This window comes from Cenococcum geophilum, assembly GCF_001692895.1.
Source record: "Cenococcum geophilum 1.58 unplaced genomic scaffold K441scaffold_70, whole genome shotgun sequence".
NCBI classification, from domain to species: Eukaryota; Fungi; Ascomycota; class Dothideomycetes; order Gloniales; family Gloniaceae; genus Cenococcum; species Cenococcum geophilum.
In genome coordinates, this window is record NW_027137628.1 from 70,526 (window position 1) to 95,488 (window position 24,963).

Below are 24,963 nucleotides of genomic sequence, written 5' to 3' on the forward strand. Positions count from 1 at the left end.
CCTATATTTCTTTTACTGAGTATAAACTAACACCAGGACAGCTATCTAGGATACTATTACCTTAGGTGGTAATGCAAGCAGACCTACCGCAGCATTTACCCGCGATACCTAGGACTGACCCTCTACAGATAAAGGATAAGAACCGTGAGGACCGCCTGTAAGCTCCTAAGGAAGCGCTAAATGCACGTAACTAGCGGTTAACGACTTAAGATAAGGTCTACGTTATAGTCCAGCCTATGCCAGCCCCAGAAACTATTGGAACTCCGTACTTTATAGGGCAGGACGTGTTATAGTTTATTAAGTAGTACAAACGGCTATACGTCTAATACTACGTAATAAGTAAGGAGAAGCACTAGGGCCTTCTGGAGTACTGCGATTACTAGATAGGGATGTGGATCTAAAGCTTGCCTAAATTTATAGCTGGTGACTGGATGGAGCTTATAAGAAAGCTTAGGGCAGAATACTAAGGAAGTAACTAATTTCAATAAATGGAAACGGTAGAATTCTTAGAAGCCTATGTATAGCAGTATAGGGACAATTCGCCAAACAGTATACGCAAGTACTGTAGACAGTTCGTATTAATCTCTTAAAAGGCTACTAAAGCTAGTAATTTGGACAATGGTTAGCAAGGATACTGGTTTGTAAAAGGACTTCCGCTTAAATATTAAAAATACGCTATGGCTAAAACGGGAGCTAACCCAGATAGATAAAAGTCCTTTAACTTCTATTAGCTATAAAAAGCCATAGAGAATAGACTTAGTTTATATAAGGGCGTAGATTATCTATTAAAAATGGACCCCAAGGAGCAGAGCCTTCGTTAGCTAGTTAAACAATTCTGTAATTAGCAGCTAGTTTAAAGGGATAAGGTTAACCGTAATAGAGAAGGAAGACTTCTTAACCTAGTTAGACCAGGTATACACGGAGGAGCCCTAGTGTAGTAGCAGTCGCCTACTACGAATTAAGCTACAGTTTAAAGCCTAGTATAAGGATATGGCCTGGCACTAGGATACGAAGACTAGCAGAATAGCACCCGACCTCCGTAAGACTCTTAATATTTACAGGACTTCCGATATCCGTAAGGTTTTACCGCCTTTGGACTGCCGTAATAGGACGTATGGGGTACACGAGGACAAGGCCGACGGACCTGTTTTGGATGCGGAGGGAGTTACTATTTTATTAAGCACAAATATTAAGGCTTAAAGGATCTTATTTAGCAAGGACTTATACATCTATCCAATTAAGGAAGACTGGTAGCCGGGATATGCGATTAACCTAGACCTAAACTCCCGTGGCTCGGCAATAAAGGACAACTAAAAGGTATTAAGAACTGGCTCCGTACATACTAAAGAGCAGACCTAGACAGACTAAAGAAAGAATAAACGCAGCAGCGGGCCTTCTATGACGGAGTAGTGCTAAAGATCAATGACAAGAAAAGTATAAACTGGGGGGACTACTATTAGAATTGCCTAACCCTTAAAGACAGCCGTGCAACTAGGACAGCTGTAAAGCCGTAGGAGAACAATGTAAGACCAGGAGATTACGTCAAGATTAGGTCACGGCCTACGGATAAGGCAGCTGAAGCTAGGGAAGACTATTATCAAGTGGTACCTATAGACGGATCGTCCGACCCTCGGCCGCGACCTTAGAAACGACCGTGCAACTAGGCTCCGCAGCAAGCACCGCAGCAGGCTCCGCAGCAGGCTCCGCCGCAGGTGTAGGATTTTCGACTAGGGGACAGTCAAGTTCTAAGGTGGGGGAGGGGACGTAGGTAACGGCCGGTAAAAGATTTCTATTTGTCTGCTTATTTACTATATTTCCTAAAGCTCCTTTCTTGTTTACTTTCTTAATCGCGACGCGTTAACGCGTCCTACTACAAAGATGTTAGTTCAGCTCACCGCCTGTTACCGAGCCAATAGCGATTTTCCATGCCCGGCACGGAAAATCCTAATTGGTCCATTCAGCAGTAGAACCGGCAAAACTCTACACCGCCCCTGGAATTCGATAATGCGCCAGCTGCACGACGAGAACGGCACTAAGAGCCTTAATTGATTGCACGGATACAGAGCCGATTATACGATGCAGAGCCAGATGCAGAGCTGTACGCGGAGCCTTGATCGAACGACTGTACGGAAGCCTTGGTCTCGAATGACCGCACAGAAGCTACGGTCAGTCGAAGGAACGAATCAAGCCAGAGCCTCGATATCAGCACGTCGCCGTCACTAAATCGTATTAGTCGAATGTCGTCAAATTAGAGCCTTCGACCGGGCCGACTTTGTTCCTTATTCGAACGACAGCTGATCGCAGCTCTGCCCTGCCACCCAAATTCAGTACTGCACCGGCTGCACGACAAGAACGGACACCGCGACAAGGAAGGGACTTATACAAAGGCAGCAGCATGATATTAGTAACAAAGTACCGCGTGCTCAGGCCATCCTTATGCGACCAAAGACAGGACAAAGCCGTATCTGGCCAAGCCAGTGAAGGACCTTGTCAGGGTTTACAAGGGGAACAGGAATTGGACGTACAGGAGCCAGCGCTTTTCCTTAGAGGTTGTCTGACGAAGGACTGTATTATGGACGCAAGGGCAAGGGATATACGACGGAGGTAGTCACAACAGCCAAGAAGCTGCCACCGGATGACAAAGAGACTGGAAGCAGAAGACAGCCCCTAGAAGGCTCTTAAGCTGAAAGAAGATCAAGGACACGTGAGCGTACTGCCAGCAGCGGGGGCAAAGGAGCAGCCTAAGATGCGCCGAAGAAGCTAAGTGCAAAAACGGCCCAGAAAGAGAAGAAAGCAGCTATCAAGGACGTCCCATAAAAGCGCCAGGCCTGTCGTAGTAGTTCAGAGGAAGCTACCGTTAGTGCTCGCAAAGGAGGAAGTCTTAAGACAGGTCTCTGGATTGGACGTCTGGAGGATGCCGAGAGCCTTGATTATACGATGCGGAGCCTTGATCGATTGCATGGATGCAGAGCTTTGACCGAACGACTGCACAGCCAGAGTCTTGATCGGTTGTCCGCAGATGTAGAGCCTACGGATGCAGAGCCTAGGTCATACGTGCAGCAGAAGACACCTTAAGTCAAGCCAGAGCCTCAGTCAAATCCTGATCAGCCGAACGCCGCCTGTACAATCGATCGTACGTTGTCACAGTCAAATCGAATCAGTCACCGTCGCCGTCAGACGTCTTGGATCGGCAGTCAAAGATGCATCACCGCAGGCACGCAGGCACGCAGGCATGCGGACACTAGGCCTAATCAGGAAACCAGTACACGGCCGGAAGAACGTTAGAAGCACAGCCAATCAACGTCTTAGAGCCTTTGCGAGAGCTTCTTCCCTTAGCTGTCCCCCCCCTTATTAATTAATTGCTGCACGTCTTGACGCCCACGGATTAGTTAACCAGAACGATCTTTCCTGCAGATATAGATACGGAGCTTTACACGGAGTCTTATATGGACCCTACGGATATGGAGCATACAGGTGCAGAGCCCCGATTGGACAACAGTACGGCAGCTTAACTGGACGCCTATAGATGCGAAGCCTTGATCGAACGGCAGATGCGGAACCTTGACCGATCGGACGTCTACACGGAAGTTTTAATCAACTGTCTACGAATGCAAAGCCCCAGTNGTACATGCAGCAGAAGACACCTTGAGTCAAGCCAGGGCCTTATTAAGTCTGGATTAGCTGAACGCCGTCTCCACATTTAAATTAGGACAATTAGGGCCTTCGACCGGGCCGACTTTCTACCTTAATCGAACCACCGACCGATTAGTTGCAGCACGTCGTCGCCGACCAATTAGGCAGTCTTCGTCTAGCCGTCAAAGCAGGCATAAAGGCACGCACGCAGACACGTACGCAGAGACTAGGCCTGTATAGGAAATCAGTACACAGTCGGTAGATTATTGGAAGCATTGCCAGTCAACGTTCTAGAACCACGGGTGCGAACATGGACGCAGAGTATGCAATGCAGAGCTACTGATGCACAGCCTAATGCGCAGCCTAATGCACAGCTAGATGCAGAACAATGCGGATGTAAAGCCTAATAATACAGGACCTGATGCAAAGCCACCGACAGAGCCTCAATTGAGAGCCGCGTACGATGCAGACTGATGTAGAGCTAGATGCAGAGTCCTAATATTAAACGACCAGCCGAACCACCTAGTCGGGCCATAGTCTCTGCCAGTTTGATCGACTGGCCTGCCGTCACCGCTGCTGCTGCCGCTATTCCGTCTAGCTATTTCGTCCTTGCTGTCTTAACTAACTGCTGTCTCTACCGTCCTAGATCTGTACCGCTGCTAGGTCTATTTACTGCTGGATCTACTAGGTCTGTCATGCCGTTCTATACTGCTATTCTAACTAATCCGTTCTACTACTNCCGACCAGCTGTTCTACCGCTGCCACTACTGCTATTGCTATGCCGACTGTTCCGTCTCTACTGTTCTATCTTACTGCGCCGGATCTGTACCGCTGCTAGATCTGCCGGATCTGCTATATTATCCAACTGTTCCGACCGACCTGTTCTAGGCCTAATGCTGTTTTGGCTGTTCTACTGTGGCTCTCTTAACCGCCAGACCCTACCGTTTCGATCGCCCCGCCGCCGCCCGACTAGCTGCCTCCGACTGACTGCTACCGACCGTTCTGTTATTGACCGTTCTGTCACTGCTGCTACTGCTACTGCTACTACTGTATTAACCGACTGCTACCGACTGACTGCCATCGACCGTCTGCCGCTACTGAGATTTCTGCTACCAAAAGTTCTGCTGCCGGATGTCCTACTGCTTACTAACTATTAGCGAGTTCTTCTGCCGACTATTCTACCGCCGACTGTTCTATTTTATTTTACCGCGCTGACTGTCTACTTTTATTATTATTGCTACTACCGTTACCGCTACCGTTACTGCCGTTACTGCTACCGTTATTATTTCTAGTTTACTGCTGTCCTAGTTGCTGGATTAGATCTTAGCTATGGGTAACGGAAGGACGCCATNGAACAGTTCTATAGGAGGGCTGAGGANGAGGTTATCTGCGTTCTCTTAGGGATGCGCTTTCCTTTTTCTATTCTGCTTTTGCTATTCTTTTGTTTGGCTATTCTTCTATAGTATAGAATGTTAGGGGACAACGTTCTTGGTAGGGGAGGTATGTGGTGGGGTAAAATGGGCCACTACTTAGTGCCTTGGCATTTTCCTGTATATATCGAGCCTTCGGCTTCTCTCCTTCTCTCGATCACGACCGACCGGGAATACATTCTTTCCTTTCTTCTTACTGACTGCTTTCCTACTGATTGATTACGACTGATGACTGACCGACCGACCGACCGACCGACCGACCGACCGACCGACAGACAGACAGACGGCACTGTGACTTTCCTATCTAAGAGTGGTTGTACCCTCCCACAATAGAATAAGGTCTATAAGAACTTAGTAATAAGAAAACTGACTCTCTTTTAAGTAAGAAGGAAACAGATCTAAGTAGTTTGGTAACTACTCTTCTTAGGTCCCCCTTAGGTAACTTATTCTTTAGCGATTCTTCTTTATTAATACTACCTAACCTAATCTCTTCTAATACTCCTATACCTTTCCTATAGCATTTTTTAAATTTTCTAGTGGCTCCTAAGTAGTTTTAGTGTAGCCTATCTACTTAACCTTGTACTATATTTTATCGTTAACGTCCTTATAACTAACGATCTTTAAAACTTACTATTTATCTTCCTCCTATCCTCTATACGTGTCTACCTTATAGGCTAATAGCTTAACATTTTTATATACTAGCTTTAGCATTACAATATGCTATATAGGGTAAATCTTTATTTTAGCTAGTAGGTTTAACTTAAACGTAACTGGTAAAATCCTTTATATAATTTTAAAAGGTTCTAGTTTAACGTAGTCTAATTTCTTACTTAGTTGTTAATTCTTAAAATTTTTATATAGTAGCTATACTTTATCTCCCTCCTTAAGATCTGGTCCCTTAGATCTCTTAGCGTTATAATACTTTTTTATTTTCTTTTATACTTTCTTTACTAATTCTATAAGGTATATATAAAAATTTATTAACGTCTTTATCCTTTCTTTAGCTATACTACTTGTTTTCTTTACTTGCTATAGTAATAATAATATTCTTAGCTTATATNTGTAATTTGCCTTAAATAGTAATATACCTATTCCTTCTTAAGGTGTTATATTATATATAAACTATATAATTAGTAATAGCGATACCTAATTATTCTGTGCGTAATTAATATAGTATCTTAAATATTACTCTAGTATCTAATTTAATCTTTCCGTTTAACCGTCTGTCTATAGATAATATACGGTAAAAGTTACTGCTCTAACTCCTTGTTCCGCTAAGAATACCTTTTAAAATACTGTTATAAATCTTAAATCTCTATCTAATATAATCTTACTTAGTACTTTATGTCTTATAAACACTTCTTTAATATAGATTTTAGCGATATCTTCTACTAATATCTCTTCTATATATGCTATAAAGTATTCCCACTTTATAAGCTTATTTACTATTACTAAGATTACGTTATAATCTTATTTAGTAATAGGGTCTTTTAACTTTAGCAACTTAATAATAAAGTCCTATAATATAACTTCCCATAGTCTTTTTGGTATTTTAATAGGTTATAGCCCTTTATATAGCTTATGCCTTATTAGTTTATTTCTTTAGTAATTTAGATATTCCTTTATAACTTTCTATATTAGTTTTTAAATTCTATTATTAATATACTCCTTTTAGAGTCTTAACACTAAGCCTATAGCTCTATTATATCCTTAAGTTATTCCCTTATAAAAAATCTTCTATAAAATGCTCCGCTATACTTCTTAGGATATACTTAGCTTCTTAATTCTTATATACATCCGTCTATAGATCTTTTAGCTATACTTCTAAAATTCTTTATACCTAAAAGCTTTTTAGTGTTTTGTAAACTCTCTCTAGTTTTTTATTTTCCTACGTTACTATAATCTTTAGATAATTATACCTAATTAATCCGTCTATATCTTTTCGTAGTAAAGCCCTTAATGGCTTTTTATTATTTTATAGTTTAGCTTTCCAACTTAGAGTATCTACTCGCGTGTTGTCTATACCCTTAGTATACTAAATCTTAAAATAGTATTCTATAAGCATCTCTACCTATCTAACCTATCTTTAATTAAGTTCCTTTATAGTTAGGAATCCTATTAGGTTTTTATAATCTGTCTTAACTATAAATAGTTTCTCTATACCTTATAAGAATGCTCTCTATTTCTTTAGTGCTGTAACTATACCTAATAACTCCTTGTTATAAATGTTATAGTTTAACTTTAGTAGTATTATCTTCCGACTATAGTATACTACTAGGTGCTATCTATTTTAATATTTCTATATAAAGTATGCCCCTAGTATATAGTCTAATATATCTATTTCTATAACCGTTTTTAATCCTAGTTAATAGATCTTAAGAACTAGCTCCTAGGTAAATAACTCTTTAACTTTCCTAAAGAGTTCCTTCTATTCCTTTCCCTATGCCTATAGTTCTTCTTTCTTTATTAACCACGTAAATGGCTTAATATCTTTTAACTACTACGCTATAAACCTCTTATAGTAATTACAAAACCCTAGGAACGATCTTAACTATATAATATTCTCTAGTTCTTACTAATTTACTATAACCTTAATCTTTTTTAGATCTATACTAAGTTGGCCTAGTTTAATAATAAATTTAACAAAATCGGTCTTCCTAGTAGAAAACTTATATTTCTTAATTACTACTAGCATCTATTCTTCTTATAGTCTCTTTAAGACCTATTTAATATATTCCCCGTGTTCTTCCTTAATTATTAAGTAGATAATAATATCGTTAAGGTATACTATAATAAATTTATCTAAGTGTTCTCCTAATATATTATTAATACGCTTCTAGAACGTCGCTAATGCGTTTATAAGCCTAAATTATATAACTAATAGTTTATATAGTCCTTTCTTTAACCTAAAGGCTGCCTTCTATTTATCGCCTTCCTTAATTTTAATCTAATAGTACGCCTATCTTAGATCTATCTTTATAAAGATTTACGTATTACCTATCCTGTTTTAGATTTCGCTAATTAAGGGTAAAGGATACCTATCCTTTCTAATAATGCTGTTTAACTGTCTGTAGTTAATATATAGCCGTAATTTACTATTCTTCTTTAGTACGAATAGTACTAGATAACCCGCCGATGACTACAATAGTCTAATATATCCCTTTTGTAAATTTTCTTTAATAAATTCTTTTAGTGCTCTACCTTCTTCTTTAGTAAGCTTATAGATTAGAAAGAACCTTAAACTTGTTCCTGGTTCTAATTCTATCTTATAGTCCTATACTATATACTCTAACAGCTTCTCGCTCTTTAGTAACTATAGCTTCTTACTATACTTATAGTATCTCTTTAGTATATAACTTAGTCCTTTTTCCGTTTCTTTATAAGTTGCCCCTACTTAGTACTATATTAACTTAGCTTATTATTATATCTTATAGCGTTAAGTATTCTTAATATCGACCTAACCTGTAACCTAATCAATCCTTAGGTTATATTCCTATAACTAAGGCATTTCTAGTACTGCCTTATTATTCCCTAATAGTAATATATTAAAAGATATCTTAATTTATCTCCCTTTAATGGTTAACTAAATAGGTCCTATTTTAAGGTTAATAATACCTCCTCTATAGGCTATCGGATCTCCTAAAATCGTTACTAATAGATAAGGGTACTCCTTTTTCCTATATAGTAATCCCATTCTTTTAACTACTGCTAGTAAGATATAGTTCCTTATTACTCCACTATCTATTAATGCTTTAAACTATTAATCTTGCTATTTAACTTATAAATTTAGGTATTGTCCTTAAATTCCTTTAAGGGTCTAAGGCTCTACTACTAGCTCCCTCTAGTCCTATAGGCCTCTACTTTTCCTAACTATTAGCTACTTAATCCTATTTATACTTAGTCTAACTTAGGCTAATACTTAGTTCGCTTTTTATCTTTAATATACTATAGATACGTATTCTCTAGGCATTCCCACCACTATTATTTATTTAGGTATTCTTCTATAAGGAATCTTTCTAGCTAAAGTATTAAATCTCCTAACTCCTAAACTTCTACTAGATGCCAGCTATATATATACTTAGCATTCCGGTATTTCTATTTCTTAGTTATCTAATATATTTTTATAGGATATTTTTAATACTTATCTTTTGGTGCTTTGTGCATGTTATATATATTATCTATATACGCAATCTATACTAATATATAATATACTTAGTGCTTTAGGTTAACTCTTAGTTTATCTTTATCCTTAAGTTTAAACCTCTATTATGTTAATCTAAACGTTGCGACTTTATTTATAGGTACTAAGATACGCCTCTTACTTCTCTAGTCCTCTAAACGCTCCTTTAAATCTTTTAATGTTATAATTAAGGCTCCCTTAATGTGACTTATTGCTTTTTCTATAATTAAGTGGTCCTAAATAACTTTCTCGTTTAACCATATATAGAAATCTTTCCACTTATTATTATGCCTTTGCCTATACTACTTTTAGTATAGCTACTAAAGTATATACAGTTCGTCCGTAAGGAAGTATCTTCTTATTACTGTATTATAACAGCCCTTTATATATCGTTCTTTAAACCTAGTTAGAATCCCTAAATCCTCTTCTTATTCCAGTTTGGTAAGCTACTTAGCTTTTAATATGCCTACCCTAAGCCTATTAGTGATTCTTTATATAGGTGCTCTGTCTCTTATATGTCCTAATATACTAGATTTCTTATCTAGTTTCTATTCTTGCTATATGGTAATTCTTGCTCTAAATTCCTCTATAGTTTCTTTCTTTTTACGTCTTATAAGTGGATTCTTAAAGTCCTTCTGCTTCTTAATCTTAGTATTAAGTTTTTAATCTTTAGGCCGAATACTATATTCCCTTAGTAAGTCCTCTAGGTCTATATATCTGTCTCCTAGTTTAGTTACTATTTATACCGCAAATTCTCTAATCTAGTTGGTGGTCCTTATTTATATCTTAAAATCTTAGTCCTATAGAATTCTTAATCCTAAGCTTGCTTCTAACTTAAGCTTTACTCCTACCTTAGTCTAACTAGGCTTACTTAGTATTCTTATCTCGTCTTAAGAGTCTTAAATCTCACTTATTTTATCTTAAGAGTCTTATACCTATAGAAAACTCTATCCCAAGCTCATTTATATATCTTTAAACTGAGCTACTGCCCTACTTTATCGGTTTCTATCTATTATAGGTCCTTAGGTCTACCTTATCTTATCTTAAGAATCTTAGTTATCTCTTATCTTATCTTAAGAATCTTAAGCCTTTAGCTTCTTGCCTTTATTAAGTACCGAAGTAGTTTACTATTCTACTTCTCTTACGTCTTATAAAGCGATAGATATTATATCTAGTGGGGTCTTAATCCCTACTAATGTTCCCTATTCTGTAGTGGAATTATCCTCTACCTCTATCATAACATCTTTAAGGTCTACGTACTCCTAGTAAGCCGCCCTTATTACCTTATTATTATAGAATATTTCACCTTTATTAAATTTATTGTCCTTAATATCCAATCTGTAAACTAGTTTATTAGTTTCTCTATATACTATAGATTTTAGCTTCTATAGCTAATAGCTTACGCCATACTTAGCGTCCTTATAAATTTGGTATACGTTATTATAATAAAACGCGAAACTTCTAGTTAAACACTCTTTTGTTCCTCGCAGTACACTATTATTCCTCTATATATATATATCTTCTACTATTAGTCTTATTCCCTTTATTACATAGTAACTCTAACCATCTTTATAATCCCTTATAAAATAACCTTGTTTCCTATAATTTATATAAGCTCTATCTTTAAACTATTAACTTTACTATAGAGTCCACCTAAACGTCTTTTACTACTAAGATCCCTAGTTTAGCCTCTACTCCTTAGTCCTATAATTACTAAATCCTTAACCTTTAGGTTTCTATAGTTTCTTACTCCATCTCTTATAGGCTTCTTTAGTACTACTTAGGTCTATTAGCTCTACGCCATACTATAGTTTTTAACTTAGCTTTAGTTAATGCGTACTCTACGCCTTATATAACTATAGAACTCTATCCTAACCTCTTTTAGTCTATTCCCTTTAGTAGATCTAATTATTAATCTTAATTACTTAATCTATTAAATCTCTTAGGGTGTCCGTATCTTCTATTAGGATAATTACATCCTAGACTTTAGCCTTAAGTCCTTACTTATACTATGCTATAAGCGCCCTATTATTCCACTCTACTTATATTGCTAGCGTCTAGAACTATATTGTATACTTAATTACTAAAGTTTACTGCGTAATATCTTAGAGTTTTCTTTCCGCCGTAGTTGTTAATTCTAGGTCTTTAAATATTTGTATAAGTCGCTCTGCAAATCCTTCCTAGCTTAAGAATATAAATTACACGTCTTAATTAGTAGTCGTTATTCCGTTTATCTATATCTCTATAAGATAAGGTTTAAATTACTCTAGTGCTCTTCCTAATAAGAATAGTCCTGTATAGGCTATTCGATCTATAGGTGTTAGTAGCTTTACCCCTTCCTATAAAACCTTAAAGTGCATTTACGTAAGGAATCCTTTAAGCTTTAATCTCTCTCCTAAGAATTTCTTAATAGATAGTAACTTAACCTTCGCCGCTCTAATCCCATTAACCCTTTCTTTCAATGCTGCATTGTTAGCTGTTAACTAGTTAATTACCTCTTATAACTATCCGACCATTACAGGTTGTTATAAATTAGTATCTGCCATACTAATATCACCTAACCTTAAAGTAGTTACTACCGTTAATAGCGTTATAGTGGCTGCTTTTAGTGGCATGTTATTTAACTTCCTGCACTTATAACCGTAACTAGGTAGTAATTATATAACGGAACCTTATAGTAGGAACTATAATAGGCTTATTATTAGGCTAGGTATATAGGTAAGTAAGTTAAAGTTAACAACGTAATAATAACTAGTAGAGTAGTTACCTAATAAATTAACTCTAATTATATTCTAAGAATCACTATAAGGAAGGAACTATCTAGGTAGGGACTATAGTCCTTTAAATACACAATCGAACTCCTATAAAACCCTTCTTATATATAATATACGTATACTCTATCTGCTCTGTCACGGATTATATAGATCGTATAGATTATATAAATCACCCCACGTGACCTTGGTTACCATTCCTCGTCATATAGCTCTATCGGCTCCATCCTAGACCGTGCCTAAATTAACCAACTAGCTTCTTCCGACTCTTCCCCAAGTAATCGTAACATTGTACTTAAAGCGTCCGTAACAACCATTAGAACTTATTAGTGCTAACATCTTGATCCTCAGACTTCTATAGTAATGCTCGGAGTTATTATCAACCTTGTGGTTGCTATAGTGCACGAATTTATATAAGGTCGCCACGCGGACTAGTACTACGAATTTTTGCTTTCGGCTATAGCTGCCCACTTTCTGATTTTGAAGCCTTAGGCATAAAGAACTATACCACATTCTAGAAGATTCTAGTGGCTGGATAGTTATATAGATTGCCATAAAGGATTATGCTCCCCTAGGACCCTCTATAAAATATAGAAAAAAGAAGATAATTATACTTAAAGCTCCTAGAATATACATAACATTTAGTAAACTAGTTTATATTATAATGCTTTCAACCTGTCCTGAAAATCCAAAAAAAGAGAGTCGTCCTGATGTATATCCTAAGACAAGGTTCCTATTCCAAAAAGCTTTACAATTTGGTGACCGATAATCATAAGGTAGCCAGAGAATTCTTGTGTCCTTTTCTACTATCCATTCACTTGATACACGCAGAGGAGTATTCACCACTTTATCGTCGGGTGAGAAGGCCACGGACGAGACCGAGCCAGAGTGGCCTTCGAGCGTCTGCAGCAGTGCTCCCGTGGCAGCGTCCCAGACCTGTACCCTATCCTTAGAGCCAGCGTCCCAGGGCGGTAATACTATAACGTGGGACCTAGAGACGACCTTGCCGTCGGGTAAGAACGCCACGGACCTGAACGAGTCAGAGTGGCCCCCGAGCTTCTGCAGCAGTGCTCCCGTGGCAGCGTCCCAGAGCAGTACCCTATCGTGGGAGCTAGAGACAACCTGCTTGCCGTCGGGTGAGAAGGCCACGGACAAGACCGAACCAGAGTGCCCCTCGAGCTTCTGCGGCGGTGCCCCCGTGGTCGTGTCCCGGACCCGTACCATATCGTGGGAGCTAGCGTCCCAGAGCCGCACTGTCTGATCTTTAGAGCCAGAGACGACCTGCTTACCATCGGGTGAGAACGCCACGGACCTGACCGTGCTAGAGTGGCCCTTGAGCGTCTGTAACAGTGCTCCCGTGGTAGCGTCCCAGAGCTTTACCGTCTGATCGTTGGAGCTAGAGACAACCTGCTTGCCGTCAGGTGAGAACGCCACAGACTTGACCGAGTCAGAGTGGCCTTGGAACTTCTGTAGCGGTACTCCCGTAGTAGTGTCACAGAGTCGCACTAGCCAATCGCGAGAGCCAGAGACGACCTGCTTGCCGTCGGGCGAGAACGCCACGGACCTGACCGAGCCGGAGTGGCTCTTGAGCTCCTGCAGCAGTGCTCTCCTGGTAGCTTCCCAGATCCATTCACTATCGTGGGAGCCAGCGTCCCAGGGCAGTACCCTATCGTGGGAGCTAGAGATGACCTGCTCGCCTTCGGGTGAGAACGCCACGGAAACGTCCCAGAGCAGTACCCTATCATGGGAGCTAGAGATGACCTGCTTGCCGTCGGGTGAGAACGCCACGGACCTGACTGAGCCGGAGTGGCCCTCGAGCTCCTGCAGCAGTGCTCCTGTGGCAGCGTCCCAGAGCCGCACCGTCTGATCGTTGGAGCCAGAGACGACCTGCTTACCGTCGGGTGAGAACGCCACGGACCTGACCGTGCTAGAGTGACCCTCGAGCTCCTGCAGCAGTGCTCCCGTGGCAGCGTCCCAGAGCCGCACCGTCTGATCGTTGGAGCCAGAGACGACCTGCTTACCGTCGGGTGAGAACGCCACAGACCTGACTGGGCTAGAGTAGTCCTCGAGCGTCTGCAGTGCTGCTCCCGTCGCAGCGTCCCAGAGCCGCACCGTCTGATCGTTGGAGCCAGAGACGACCTGCGTGCCGTCGGGTGAGAAGGCGACGGAGTTGACTGAGTCAGTGTGGCCCTCGAGTATCTGGAGCGCTGCACTCCAATCTGCTTGCACTTTGGGCTTTATGTGGATCCAAGCAGGGATATCCTTCTCAGATGCTGCTCGAATAACACTTTTCTCTGGGGCGAAGACAAGGGCTGAACAATATAATTGAAGAGGTGCCTGTTCAATCACTACTCGGTTATATAGGGCGAACCTCATTGCATCAAGTACAAATATATATATATCTGTACTTGTATCGGCCTTATTATATTAGTAGGGTTTCTCTGTAACTACTACCAATGAATGTAGACACTTACCCGAAGCCAACTCTCGAGCTTCCTAATCATAAGTATACCATCTGATAGGCCGTCCACTAAGCTAAGTGCCTCAAGCCAGTAAAGATAACTCTGGCGTAAAAACTTGAACACTGAGCCACTGTCCTTGAGGTTATTAATCGTGTTCTCTTTGGTACCACAGTCAAGTAGATGATCAACCCAATAGAGACAAGAGTACCGTACTGCGGCCAGTGGATCTGGATTAGGCGCTTCGACTTGGTCAACAGAGATCCCAGGAGCGCGTAGGCTATAAATATCGCGTCGAAGTGTCTGGGACATGGCTTGTAACGATCGCGAGAATAGAGTATGATGTACAGCTTTTACCCCAAAGGGATAGATCTCATTGTATGCCTCTTTGATTAGAAAGTCCTTTGCTGACTGGTGAACGAATGAAATTGTATGTTCTCGGAGCGTTAGAAAAGAGCCACAAAGCCCTATGATATCCGGTAGAGCCTTGTCATCGCCAGCAACCTCGTCAGGCATGCTAATAAGAGACGACAGCTCGCCCAACGTGACGGGCCGGTACACAGCCGAAACGACAGCCAGTATCTGTGTGCAAAGCTCTCCATCCTCTGCGTCCTCTACACCCCTGATCTGATCCATCATTCGCCTGTAGAAGGGATTAAGTTCAGGCGGAAATGCGGTCACCTTCCTCTTAGCTTTCCATCCGGGGATCTTGAAGAGTTCTTTGCATACCAAAGCCACCCAAAGAAATGTGCCGTTTGCGTTTAGCGACAAGTAACTCTGGACGGACTCACGTGTTTCACTACTGTATTCGTTTCGCTCCGCTAGCCAATCGACCTTAAACTGGATGTATTTTGCAATAGCCGCAGCGACGGAACTGTCATTAAGTTCAAGGCTCAGTCTCACTCCGTGCGCTGCAGTGTTGAGACTCCTCTCGATATTCGACCAGTTTCGACTCGAGACGATCCACTTGGCACGCGATGATACTGGCGACGTGCATACCACAAGGTTTAGCAATTCCGGCAAACCATTCACGCATTCGTCAAGCGCATCGACAATAAGATAGATGCCATCCAAGCTCGAGTCTTGCAGTATATTGGTAAAGATCTCGGACAAAGCGGTCCAGGCATTTGCATCTTCGAACAGCGCTTTGCCTACGTTCTCGTATTTCTTCTGGATATGTGACACGAGCGATGGCTGCTGATCGACAAGCATGTATATTAGACCTCGTAGTACGGCAGTGGCGTTGTTAATTCTCAAATCGGTAGCCTGGCAGAAGAAGTAGGACAGAAGAGCCGTATTGAATGTCGACTTGCTCAGCTCGTTGATTATGCCGCAGAGCAGCATTGTCTTGCCTTTACCGGGATCGCCCTTGATCCACAGAAGTGGGCTCAGCTGGGTGTAACGCCATTGCTTGAACTCAGAGTTCGCAATGATCCAGCGGTAGGAATCCTCTAGCAAGCCACCCTTTGTGTCCTCAATACGCTTCTTGTCATCGCGGGGATTAGTAAGGTGTAAATCTTGGATACATGTTTGCATCTTGTCGAACTCGTCCTTGAGTCGAGCGTGTGCACGTACCGTCCCTTCGCCATAGAGAGGGAGTATATAGACGCCGAAAACACCTAGCAATGAGTACGCTATATCTTCTTCGAGCTTGGTCTGGCGGTGTTGTATCCACCGCAATCGCTCCTGGAAGCTGAACCGAGATAAAGGGTTTCCTTGAAGCGCAGAATGAGGAATGTTTGTTATCTGGCAAATCAGTTGCCTTAGAGTACTCTTGTCACCCAGTCGTTTGCGTTCCTGAGAGAAGAATTCGACCGAAGCTGGGGCAAGGAGCTCTTGGAGCGTCCAGCCTCGAGTGAACCATCTGCTTTTCCGAAAATTCGATTCCCAAGGCGGCTGTGGAGACTCGAAGTCAATGTCGCAGGCCAGGCTCGAAACATCTGATAAATAGACGTAGCATTTGGCTGACTTCTGGTACCAGCGAAACATGGAATTGATAGAGCGCGAAACTTCGGCGCCATTTCTCTTGTTAATACAGCAGGTGTCAATCCAAAAGTATAATAGACAATCTTGTCTGGCCTGCTCTTCACAGAACCAGATCTTCCTATAGCCAGGCTTTTCCTCCCCAGCGCCATTTCTTATATCCTCGAAGGTAACCTCTTCTGTGTCCGCGCCCCATGTGTGTGAAAGGATAGCATATTTGGGAATGTCATCGCCATTCAGGTCCTCGGTTAGGCTGAACTGGCCAGCGCTGTTCCGTTGCAGAAGACGCATTAGCAAGGTCAAATTTTGACAATCTCAGGAAATATAGCTTGCCGTGAATCGTCGCAGAGTCGGCACGTAGGTGGGAGTTGTTTATCGAGTTGGATTGAAGGTTGATGTAGGCTGGTTCATGTTGGCTCAGCTGAACTGCAGCCCTGTGATATTCGTGGCATCGAGCATCGCAGCTGTATGTGAAGCTTGCCAATCGCTAGTGAGCTGCTGGAGGAGGCCATGATTGACTAGACTGTTTAACGTTTATGCGCGATTGTGCAATGATTTGTTATTGTCGCTGATGGTTTGACGCTTTTGTAAACACACGCAAAGTGTTATTTCCGTATTCTCAGACACGTATTCAAAAGATGGCTAATCGTCTAGCAGCATTTTTCCGGCCTAAGGCAGAAGAATCTATTTTACATGCACAGTTGATCTACTATATGTGCCTAATGTACGGGCTTGTACGAGAATATGGCGAGACTAAAGGAAGCGTAATTATGTAATATAGTACTAGTGCCCTTTAGGCTTAGTGCCTCCGGGCGGAATAAACTTCATCATCATCATATGTGCCTAAGGCTTCAATCAGGAAAGGTAAATATAGCCGAGCAAATATTTTGTAAGTACCGATCTACGTAACGATCCTACTTGAATTTGCGAGCTATAGCAGCCACAAGGCTAATGACAATTTCCTACTATTACTATAGGATTCTGGGGCCGGCTATAAGATCGTTTATAAAATTCCGATAGTGCAAAGGCTTTATGGGTGGTGCTATGCTAATGGAATTTCGTTACCCCGCGAAAGGAGACTCTCCGCAGAACAGGCGCAAACGCGACGATGCGAATGTAATTTTCTGGTTAGGAGGGATTAAAATACGTAGAGCTGGCCATAAAATAAGTCTTACAATGAAACATAAGAAAGACCGATATATGCACAGAGTGTGAGTTGTTTAAAGTCAAAGTACCCATCATTTTTTTCGGCAGGGTGGGTTTTTCGCCACGTAGGGATGGACGTTAAGTACATAAACTATTAATACTTGCCTCTACTTGAATGAGGCTGGATTTATGCATAGTGTAGATGTGTTGGCAGCAAAGATGCATAAAAACAGCTGCATGCAGCAAGAAAATGCACTCAGATATTCAGACTATTCCATTTCAAGGTGCCTGCGGTAAGGCTCTAAGATATTGGGTAGTAGCCTTGCAGGTGTTACCAACTGGTGAACATGGATCCTTTCACATCTCAGACATCAACATCTAGTAATGCTACCTCTAAGTCAATGTCCAAAACGCAGCGAAAGCGACAGTATCCTGTAAATAAAATGAAGCAGGGGCGCCAAGCAGGCCATTCCCTTGTCAAGCCCCGCTCTTTCTCCATCGGCTGTCACGTGCAGTTTATCGGGGCTGAGGCTGTCAAATTAGAATCACGAGACGCTGGAGCAAACGCACCAGATGTGGGAACCCTATGGTAGAAATAGACCTCTAGGCTAAAAATAAGAGCACCATCTCAAAACTGTGACATTTCTAAATATCTATCATTACCGCCGTCTCTTCCGCACAGCAGTTTCGTCCTTCAACTCAGTAGGCAGCGCGTCTCTCTAGCGCTAACTTGGGCCTTAGTTATTGGGACTACTTAATAGGTTAACCTGAAGTTAATGATAAAGGTTGTCTAGAGGAAACTATATGGTGTATGACCCGTTTTTCTTGCGTTTGAGGACTCCTTGGATCAACTATTCTTCCGGGTTAGCATTTAACGCTACTTTCGATGTCGCTCCATCAGAGTCGGGGGTGGAGTCTGTACATGAAGTTTTCGGGCACGACGGCGACCTTGTGTAGGAGTTTGCTGGGAGGCGTAGCGCTCCGGTTGGGCTTGTGCATGGATAACCTCTCGCCGATTGCGCCCACGAAGGCGGCGGATGCGGCGTCCAAGCAGGAGATGCTGGACAGAGGACATCCTCTGTATTGAGCTGCATATTGTTTATGCACAGCCTTATGAATAGCGTCCCAGCACCCATTGTCTTCTAATGGGCATCCATGTTAAGAGGGAAGAACCAGTAGACTGCCTGGCTCAGACGGAGACCTTCTATACTTTCCCTTGCAAGAGGTGATAGCGCGTGCGTACTGCACCCTCGGTCCTGTGAGGAAATTGGCGAAATATCCACCTCCATGGCCTTAGATATTCACCCCCCCTATATGCAAGTAAGCGCTCGTCGTCCGATGCCAACCATCGGCTATGCCCCTTAGTGCTCGCAGACTCATCATCCTCTCTGGAATATTCACCACCGTGGCTGCGATCAACGTCACTATCGCTCAAACCATCCTCATCTTCGGCTGAGCGTCCATCATTCATCAAGGGAACGACCCCAATACTAGTAGCTTTACCGCATGAAGTATACGTATCGTCCTCGGAATCGCCACAGATGCCGCTTACTTGCATGGCTGTTGGCTTTGCCGCAAGGCGGGATGTATCCTAAAGGGCATAGAGAAAACCAGTCAATAGCCATAAGTTGAGCGCCAGCGGCATAATGTTGACGCCATCAATATGCCCTACATCGCCGAGCACATCCTCTACGAGTGTTACCGACTGACTATAAGAGAACGTCGGTACCTTGCGATCATCTTGGATAATTGTCCCCAAGAATGACACCCCTGAGGAGATAGGCCGCAGCGTAATATGAGTCAGTTGCTGTCGACTTAGTCTAGGTGATCTATCACCATTACTGTTGCACGATGGCACTCCAATTTTTGTAACTGAGGGTCGTGTAGGGACAGCTGAAGAGAGAAATCCACCTTGGGCACTTAGAGGCTTCGCAGGCTGTGCTGTAACTCCTACAGTAGTAGATGAAGGCTGTTGTCTCGATTTTTTCCTAGGCCGTTCACACCCCCTATCGGCACGATTCTCGGCAGCATCTTGTGGGAGAGCGTCTTCCGTTATTCTTTCCTGACGAGGTTCGGAATCAGTAAGGTCTGGCTGTGGAATCACCGCACTCGCTTTTGCCGGGGTTCTATTATCAGCAATACCTCCATCCTCGTCGTGGTTAACTCTCGATTCTTTATTGCTGGCATTGCCATCGCCGCTGACTCGGCCGTTAACATCGTTGCCATCATCATGACTACTGTTTTCACTATTAACACTATCGAATTGCGGATGTGTGCTGCTGTGAGACGCTGAAGCCTGTTCACGTGTAGATATGCTGTCAGAAACCGAATTATTACGAGAAGAGAGCGAGCCGTGTCGCTTCGCCACATGCGTATTATCTGGACACTGTTCCAAAGTTGGATCCGACGTTTGCCCAGTGTAAGTTTCAGTGTCGGTGGACCGAGAGCGCTTCCGCTTCCTTTGGGTGGACAGATATGGGCTCGCCACGTCTAGATCGTCGTTGGGATTTTCCTCGTGTCCCAAGACAGTTTCTATTGGTTGTAAGTAAGATGCGCTCTTCCAATCTTGGACGCGAGGGCTACTTACCTTGACTTGTGCCTCTGTTGTCCCTTAGATGCACAAAATGCTGCGCTATAGCTAGTGATATATCCTCCCCTCCGAAGCTATACGTTTGATCACCGACGATTCTAGGAAGGCCCTCGTTCTGGCGCTCCGGTTGGTCGCCATCTAATTCGTCATCTGCTGCCCCATCATTAAGCTCTTCATCGGCAGAGTCATCCTCAATGACCACCGGATCCTCTAGTAAATAATTATTAGGACTACGTTTGTGCAATGAGCTGGTCAGCAGAGAATTTACCTGGACTACTTCTCTCAAAAAGATAATCTGGGCTTGCATCCATTTGCTCAACGTTTGGGGCCTGAAGAGACTCCTCGCGGCTTAATTGGCAACTCTGCTGTTCTTTCAGAATCAAAGTGCCATCTTCACGAGCATCTTCGTTATCTGTGTACATTGGTTAGATAAACGTCTGCTCAAGCTCATTGTAAAAACCATACCTGAATAAGTCCCCGTCATAGGTATGACTGATTTCTTGTTCTTCAATGCAGCCTCCGATTCTAGTGCGGTCTCTAGAATTCGGTTAATATCAGGCCACTCATCCGAAGTGGACCGGGTGTCTTTGCGGGTACATTGTCGCATATGTTTGGGCTTTGGGGGACCATGATAGGGTACAAATTCAGGGAAAGAGCGAGGGAACCGGAAGGTATCAAGAGTGGTCGCCATTACTGCAGCTGCTAAACTCCGTTACCGGCAGTGTTCGTCAGCATTACATTTCCCAACACAATTGGCCAGTCACGAACGAGGATGAAGTGCAGAACCTGTATGTTCCCCTTTTTTCCCCGGGGGGGGCGGCAAGCAAGGTTCTCTCCTGCGCCCCATAGTCTGCCTTGCTCTTCCCGTTATATCCTTGCCATCATCGTCTCCGTGATCCCGCGCCTCCCCAGCTGACCAAGAACTCCATCGATCTGAGACTCGAGGTGAATCACCGATTACCATATGATTCTGTGATCATCGGTAGAGATAGGATTAAGAGGGTGACGCCGAAGGATTCAGGAGTACCCACATGCGTGGGGTGTTGCTTTACTCGAACCAAGTGATTGGCTCGTGGCTTCAGCTCCACCCGGCTGATCACGTTGCAACACAGCGCTGCAACCTTCCAAACTATTCATGCGAAGTGACGCGTCCTGCAAGCCGCTGTCATGGAGTTGCTGCGCTATCTCGCTCCAAAGAGGTGCCTAGCATAGCCGCACGGCCGTTTACATCTATGCTCCGCCTGTGACCGAGCTGAGGTTGCAATCTTGCTCTGTATTGCCGCAAGAATGCCAGACTGCGTGACTGGGATACAGATAGCAGCCTAAAATTAGGATGACGCATCCCAAGCAGGAGTGGTCGTATGACCCAGCGAGGCATCCAGCTGAAAATTCATGAAAGCACTGGCCAGTCGATCTATGCAACGGGGTAATACCGGGACGCCGGACGAGTTGGGGCGGCTTAAGGATTTCAAATTGTCCCTTTACGGAACTTGCTGATACAGAGTTCCCTTAAGGACTGAAGGGGCGATGCAGGTCTAAGTCAAGTGTAGGTTGCTCGAAAAGAGTGCTTCTCGGACAGTATAGGTCGTTCGGGTAATTTGTGGAATAAACAGCTACCGATGCGTGGAAGCATCGTCTTCAGGCGAGAATCCTGGAGGCAGCACGAGAGCGCCCATCGGATGCCGGAATTAAACTATGGGTGCGACATTGGGAGAGGCCGAAGCACGCCTGCTCTGCGCTATCGTTAGTATGAGACACGGGATATTGGGAATACGAGGGCAGTGCAGCGCTTGCATTAATGCTAAGTTGGTGAAAAATGCCTCACGGTCGGGGTTGCGATCCAATAAAGAGATAGCAGGGCGTTAGGAGATTTAGGATGAGGAAGAGGATTGAAAGATAAAATACAGAGATTGGGGGATGACTGCCCTTTTATGGTTGAGGTCGACGCACGGGTTTGGCTTAGCGAGAGCTGACAAGCGAGGCGCTTTGCCCGCAAAAGGGAACCTCCATTTCCTGTTGCAGTTTTGCCGCCAGGCGGTTTATAAAATTTAAATTTTTAAATTTTAAAGCTATATTATATATTGTTTTATTTTATATATAATATTAAAATATATTTATAAAATACTTATAACTTAATAACTATAATAGTTATTTATATAAAAATTTTAATATAGCTTATTAATTAATAAGTCAACCTTTTTATAAAGTAAAAATATTTAAATTACTATTTTATATAATATTTAATAGCCTTTTTTCTAATTAAATATTTTATTTTATATTTATATTTATATTTTACAATTTTTATTAAAAAAGTTTAATAAAAAGTTTAACTTACTAATTGATAAGCTATATTAAAATTTTTATATAAATAACTATTATAGTTATTATTATTATTAGTTCTATTTATTGCCCAATACGGTCCCTTTTTCAGGTCCATACAGGCTACTACCTATCTATATAGGAAAAATCCCTATAAGGGGGAAAAACCTAAGTATATCCTTACAGCTAGTCTTACGCGTTCCGCCTTCGCCTAGCTAGTGTATCCTTATATCTTTTGTCTGCCTTGCGTACTATACTTCTTAGGTATATTAGAAGATCTAGGGGGGAGTAGTAGGAGGGTTTGGCGATACGCTAGTATGCCGCCTATAGCTTAGCGGGGGGTAACTAGTCCTTAGGGGGCTGGAACGGGGCATATCCTATAGTGTCCTCCTGTTAGATCTTATATGCTATTTAGAACTACTAGAGGATACCTTATCCTATAAGCCATTTTGCTGCTGCTTATAAGCCCCTACTTATAGAGAGCATCTAGGTAATATCGTTTGTGCTAGCGCTGGCGAGTAGCTAGTCCCTTGCTAATCGGTAGCTGTAGAATAGTAGTATATAGTGTACTATCTAAACAGGCTATCCGCATGTGCATTAAGGTATAGTATTTAGAACATAGATACTTATAAGCCATGCGTTTAGACCTAGGACCTCCGTCTATAGTAGGAAGGCGGCTGTAGATTCTGCCTTTATTAGTCCTTCGTATAGGGGGAGAGTTGGTATTAACTATAGGGTGTTCTATATGGCTGCGTCTTATGTTTTTACTACCTCTTTCTATTGTCGCTTCTATTTAAGATCTACCCATCTTATAATTAGTATAGTAGACCTCTATCTATGCTAGTAGCCTCCTATCCTCTATCGCCATTATAGCGCTCTGCCGATGTGGCGCCGTGTCTCTGCCTAGTAGGCTAGCAGTTCCTATATTTCCTTTTCTCTCTCTACCGCTTGTAGGTAGAGGGCTTCCTGGCTAATATGCTTAGGCGTGCCTCCCCTTTAAGGGGCCCTCGCTCCTTATATATATCTTATTCCTTATATATATTTTAGCGTTTAGCGTATTTTTTCTTCCACTAGGTAACCTTGTACTGTGACTGCTCTTTATATAGCGGTTATGTCGATATAAACGTCTAGTAGTAGGACTGCCGCTTCGCGTTTAAATGCGGCGCGTGGTGTTCTCCTATAGGCCCCTATAGTTCTACATAGGCACTAGTTTTATAGCTTAGCTAATAGCGCTAGGGAGCTTTTTACTAGTACCTTACCGCCTAGTCCTAGGCCCCAGATTTAGGAGCCATATAGCATTATTGGCCTTATGACTGCTATATATAGTAGGCGTGTAAGTCTAAATAAGGGTCCCTATATTAAGGCTATAATTCATAATACTACTAAAAATACGGCTGCTCCCCTATAGGTCGCCTATATAATATGCTTGTTCTAGTTTAGTCTAGAGTCTACCTAGACCCCTAGGATCTTAAGGGTAGCTTCTGGTTTTACTTCGCAGCCCTAGATATTTACTATTAAGGCTAAATCGCTACTTGCCCTTCTTTTCCTTATAAAGTGGATAAGCTAGTATTTATCTAGTGCGAATTTAGCGCCGTGCCGTTTTGCCTATGTAATGCACCTATTATACGCCTAGTTTAGCCTAGTGCAGTTTTTTACTACTGTTTTTCCCTATATAATTAAGTTTATATCGTCTATAAAGCCTAGGGCTATTATATCCTAGCTATTATTAAATATCTCTAGTAGTTTGGATATAAAGAAGAGGAATAGGATTAGTAAGAGAGGTAATCCCTATAGGATACCTATAGGTATTAGTATTAATTCACTTTCGTATCCCTCGATTATAATTTTTATAGTACGCCCTGTTAGGAATACTTAGATAAACTTAATTATCTAATCTAGTAGGCCCTTGTTTTTTAGGATCTATAGAAGTCTTTTATATAATACGTTATTAAAGGCTCCGCTTAGGTTTAGGCTTAGTATAGATACAGTGCATCCTAGGTAAGCTTGCCATGCCGCTTAGATACTAGAGGTAATTAGGGAGAGAGCTAAGAGGGTTAATCGTTTCTTCCTTGCTCCTATTTATATCCATAGTAATAGCTCCTATACTTCCGCCGCTTCTTATATACGTTCTATAACTATCTTTTCTAAAAGCTTACCTAGGGTGTTTTCTAGGGTAATCGGGCGGTAGCTTCCTAGAAGGGAGTAGTCTTTTTTCTTTACCTTTCGTAAGACAACCGTGGTTATTGCTTTAAAGCATTTAGGTAGTTCGCCTCTCTAGAGGTAGGCGGATACGGCCTTAGTAAGTGGTGTTACTATCGCTTCTACCATAGCTTTAATTGCCTTATTTAGGATCTTGTCTAGCCCTAGCGCTTTACTAGTAGGGAGCTTTTATATAGCGTCCTTTATTTCTTTTACTAATATCGTATAGCTTATTTTAATGGGTAAGGGGAGG

General features: G+C 42.2%; 5 protein-coding genes across 5 annotated transcripts; 1 reads left to right on the forward strand and 4 right to left on the reverse strand.

Annotated features, from left to right (window-relative positions):
- Positions 1-1,753: 1,753 nt before the first annotated feature.
- Positions 1,754-2,305, reverse strand: K441DRAFT_669361 (uncharacterized protein; the record flags this gene model as incomplete). Its single annotated transcript, XM_067650130.1, has 3 exons — positions 1,754-1,842; positions 1,896-2,219; positions 2,272-2,305. A coding segment is annotated over one exon (168 nt), but the record flags the coding sequence as incomplete, so codon positions are not given.
- A 1,431-nt stretch (positions 2,306-3,736) lies between these two features.
- K441DRAFT_323755 (uncharacterized protein) lies at positions 3,737-4,946 on the forward strand. The gene has a single exon (XM_067641185.1). It carries the CDS (start codon positions 4,119-4,121, stop codon positions 4,788-4,790), a length of 672 nt encoding a protein of 223 aa, XP_067497731.1. The 5' UTR covers positions 3,737-4,118; the 3' UTR covers positions 4,791-4,946.
- An 8,912-nt stretch (positions 4,947-13,858) lies between these two features.
- On the reverse strand, positions 13,859-16,761 carry K441DRAFT_647029 (uncharacterized protein; the record flags this gene model as incomplete). The annotated part of the gene is made up of 2 exons (XM_067646840.1): positions 14,489-16,761; positions 13,859-14,432 (listed from the first exon to the last, which is right to left on the reverse strand). Coding segments are annotated over exons 1-2 (2,832 nt in total), but the record flags the coding sequence as incomplete, so codon positions are not given.
- A 2,051-nt stretch (positions 16,762-18,812) lies between these two features.
- Positions 18,813-19,016, reverse strand: K441DRAFT_429342 (uncharacterized protein; the record flags this gene model as incomplete). Its single annotated transcript, XM_067641618.1, has 1 exon — positions 18,813-19,016. A coding segment is annotated over one exon (204 nt), but the record flags the coding sequence as incomplete, so codon positions are not given.
- K441DRAFT_323784 (uncharacterized protein) lies at positions 18,966-21,053 on the reverse strand. Its single transcript, XM_067641187.1, has 4 exons — positions 20,658-21,053; positions 20,461-20,604; positions 20,190-20,402; positions 18,966-20,134 (listed from the first exon to the last, which is right to left on the reverse strand). Exons 1-4 carry the CDS (start codon positions 20,881-20,883, stop codon positions 19,194-19,196), a joined length of 1,524 nt encoding a protein of 507 aa, XP_067497734.1. The 5' UTR covers positions 20,884-21,053; the 3' UTR covers positions 18,966-19,193.
- Between the last annotated feature and the right edge of the window lie 3,910 nt (positions 21,054-24,963).

Excerpts from the sequence above, each read along its gene's own strand:
- K441DRAFT_323784 (XM_067641187.1), bottom strand. The coding sequence starts at position 20,883 with ATGGCGACCACTCTTGATACCTTCCGGTTCCCTCGCTCTTTCCCTGAA. Across the intron at positions 20,605-20,657 it reads TATGACGGGGACTTATTCAG|ATAACGAAGATGCTCGTGAA; the intron begins GTATGGTTTTTA and ends CAATGTACACAG. Across the intron at positions 20,135-20,189 it reads CAACAGAGGCACAAGTCAAG|AAACTGTCTTGGGACACGAG; the intron begins GTAAGTAGCCCT and ends TACAACCAATAG.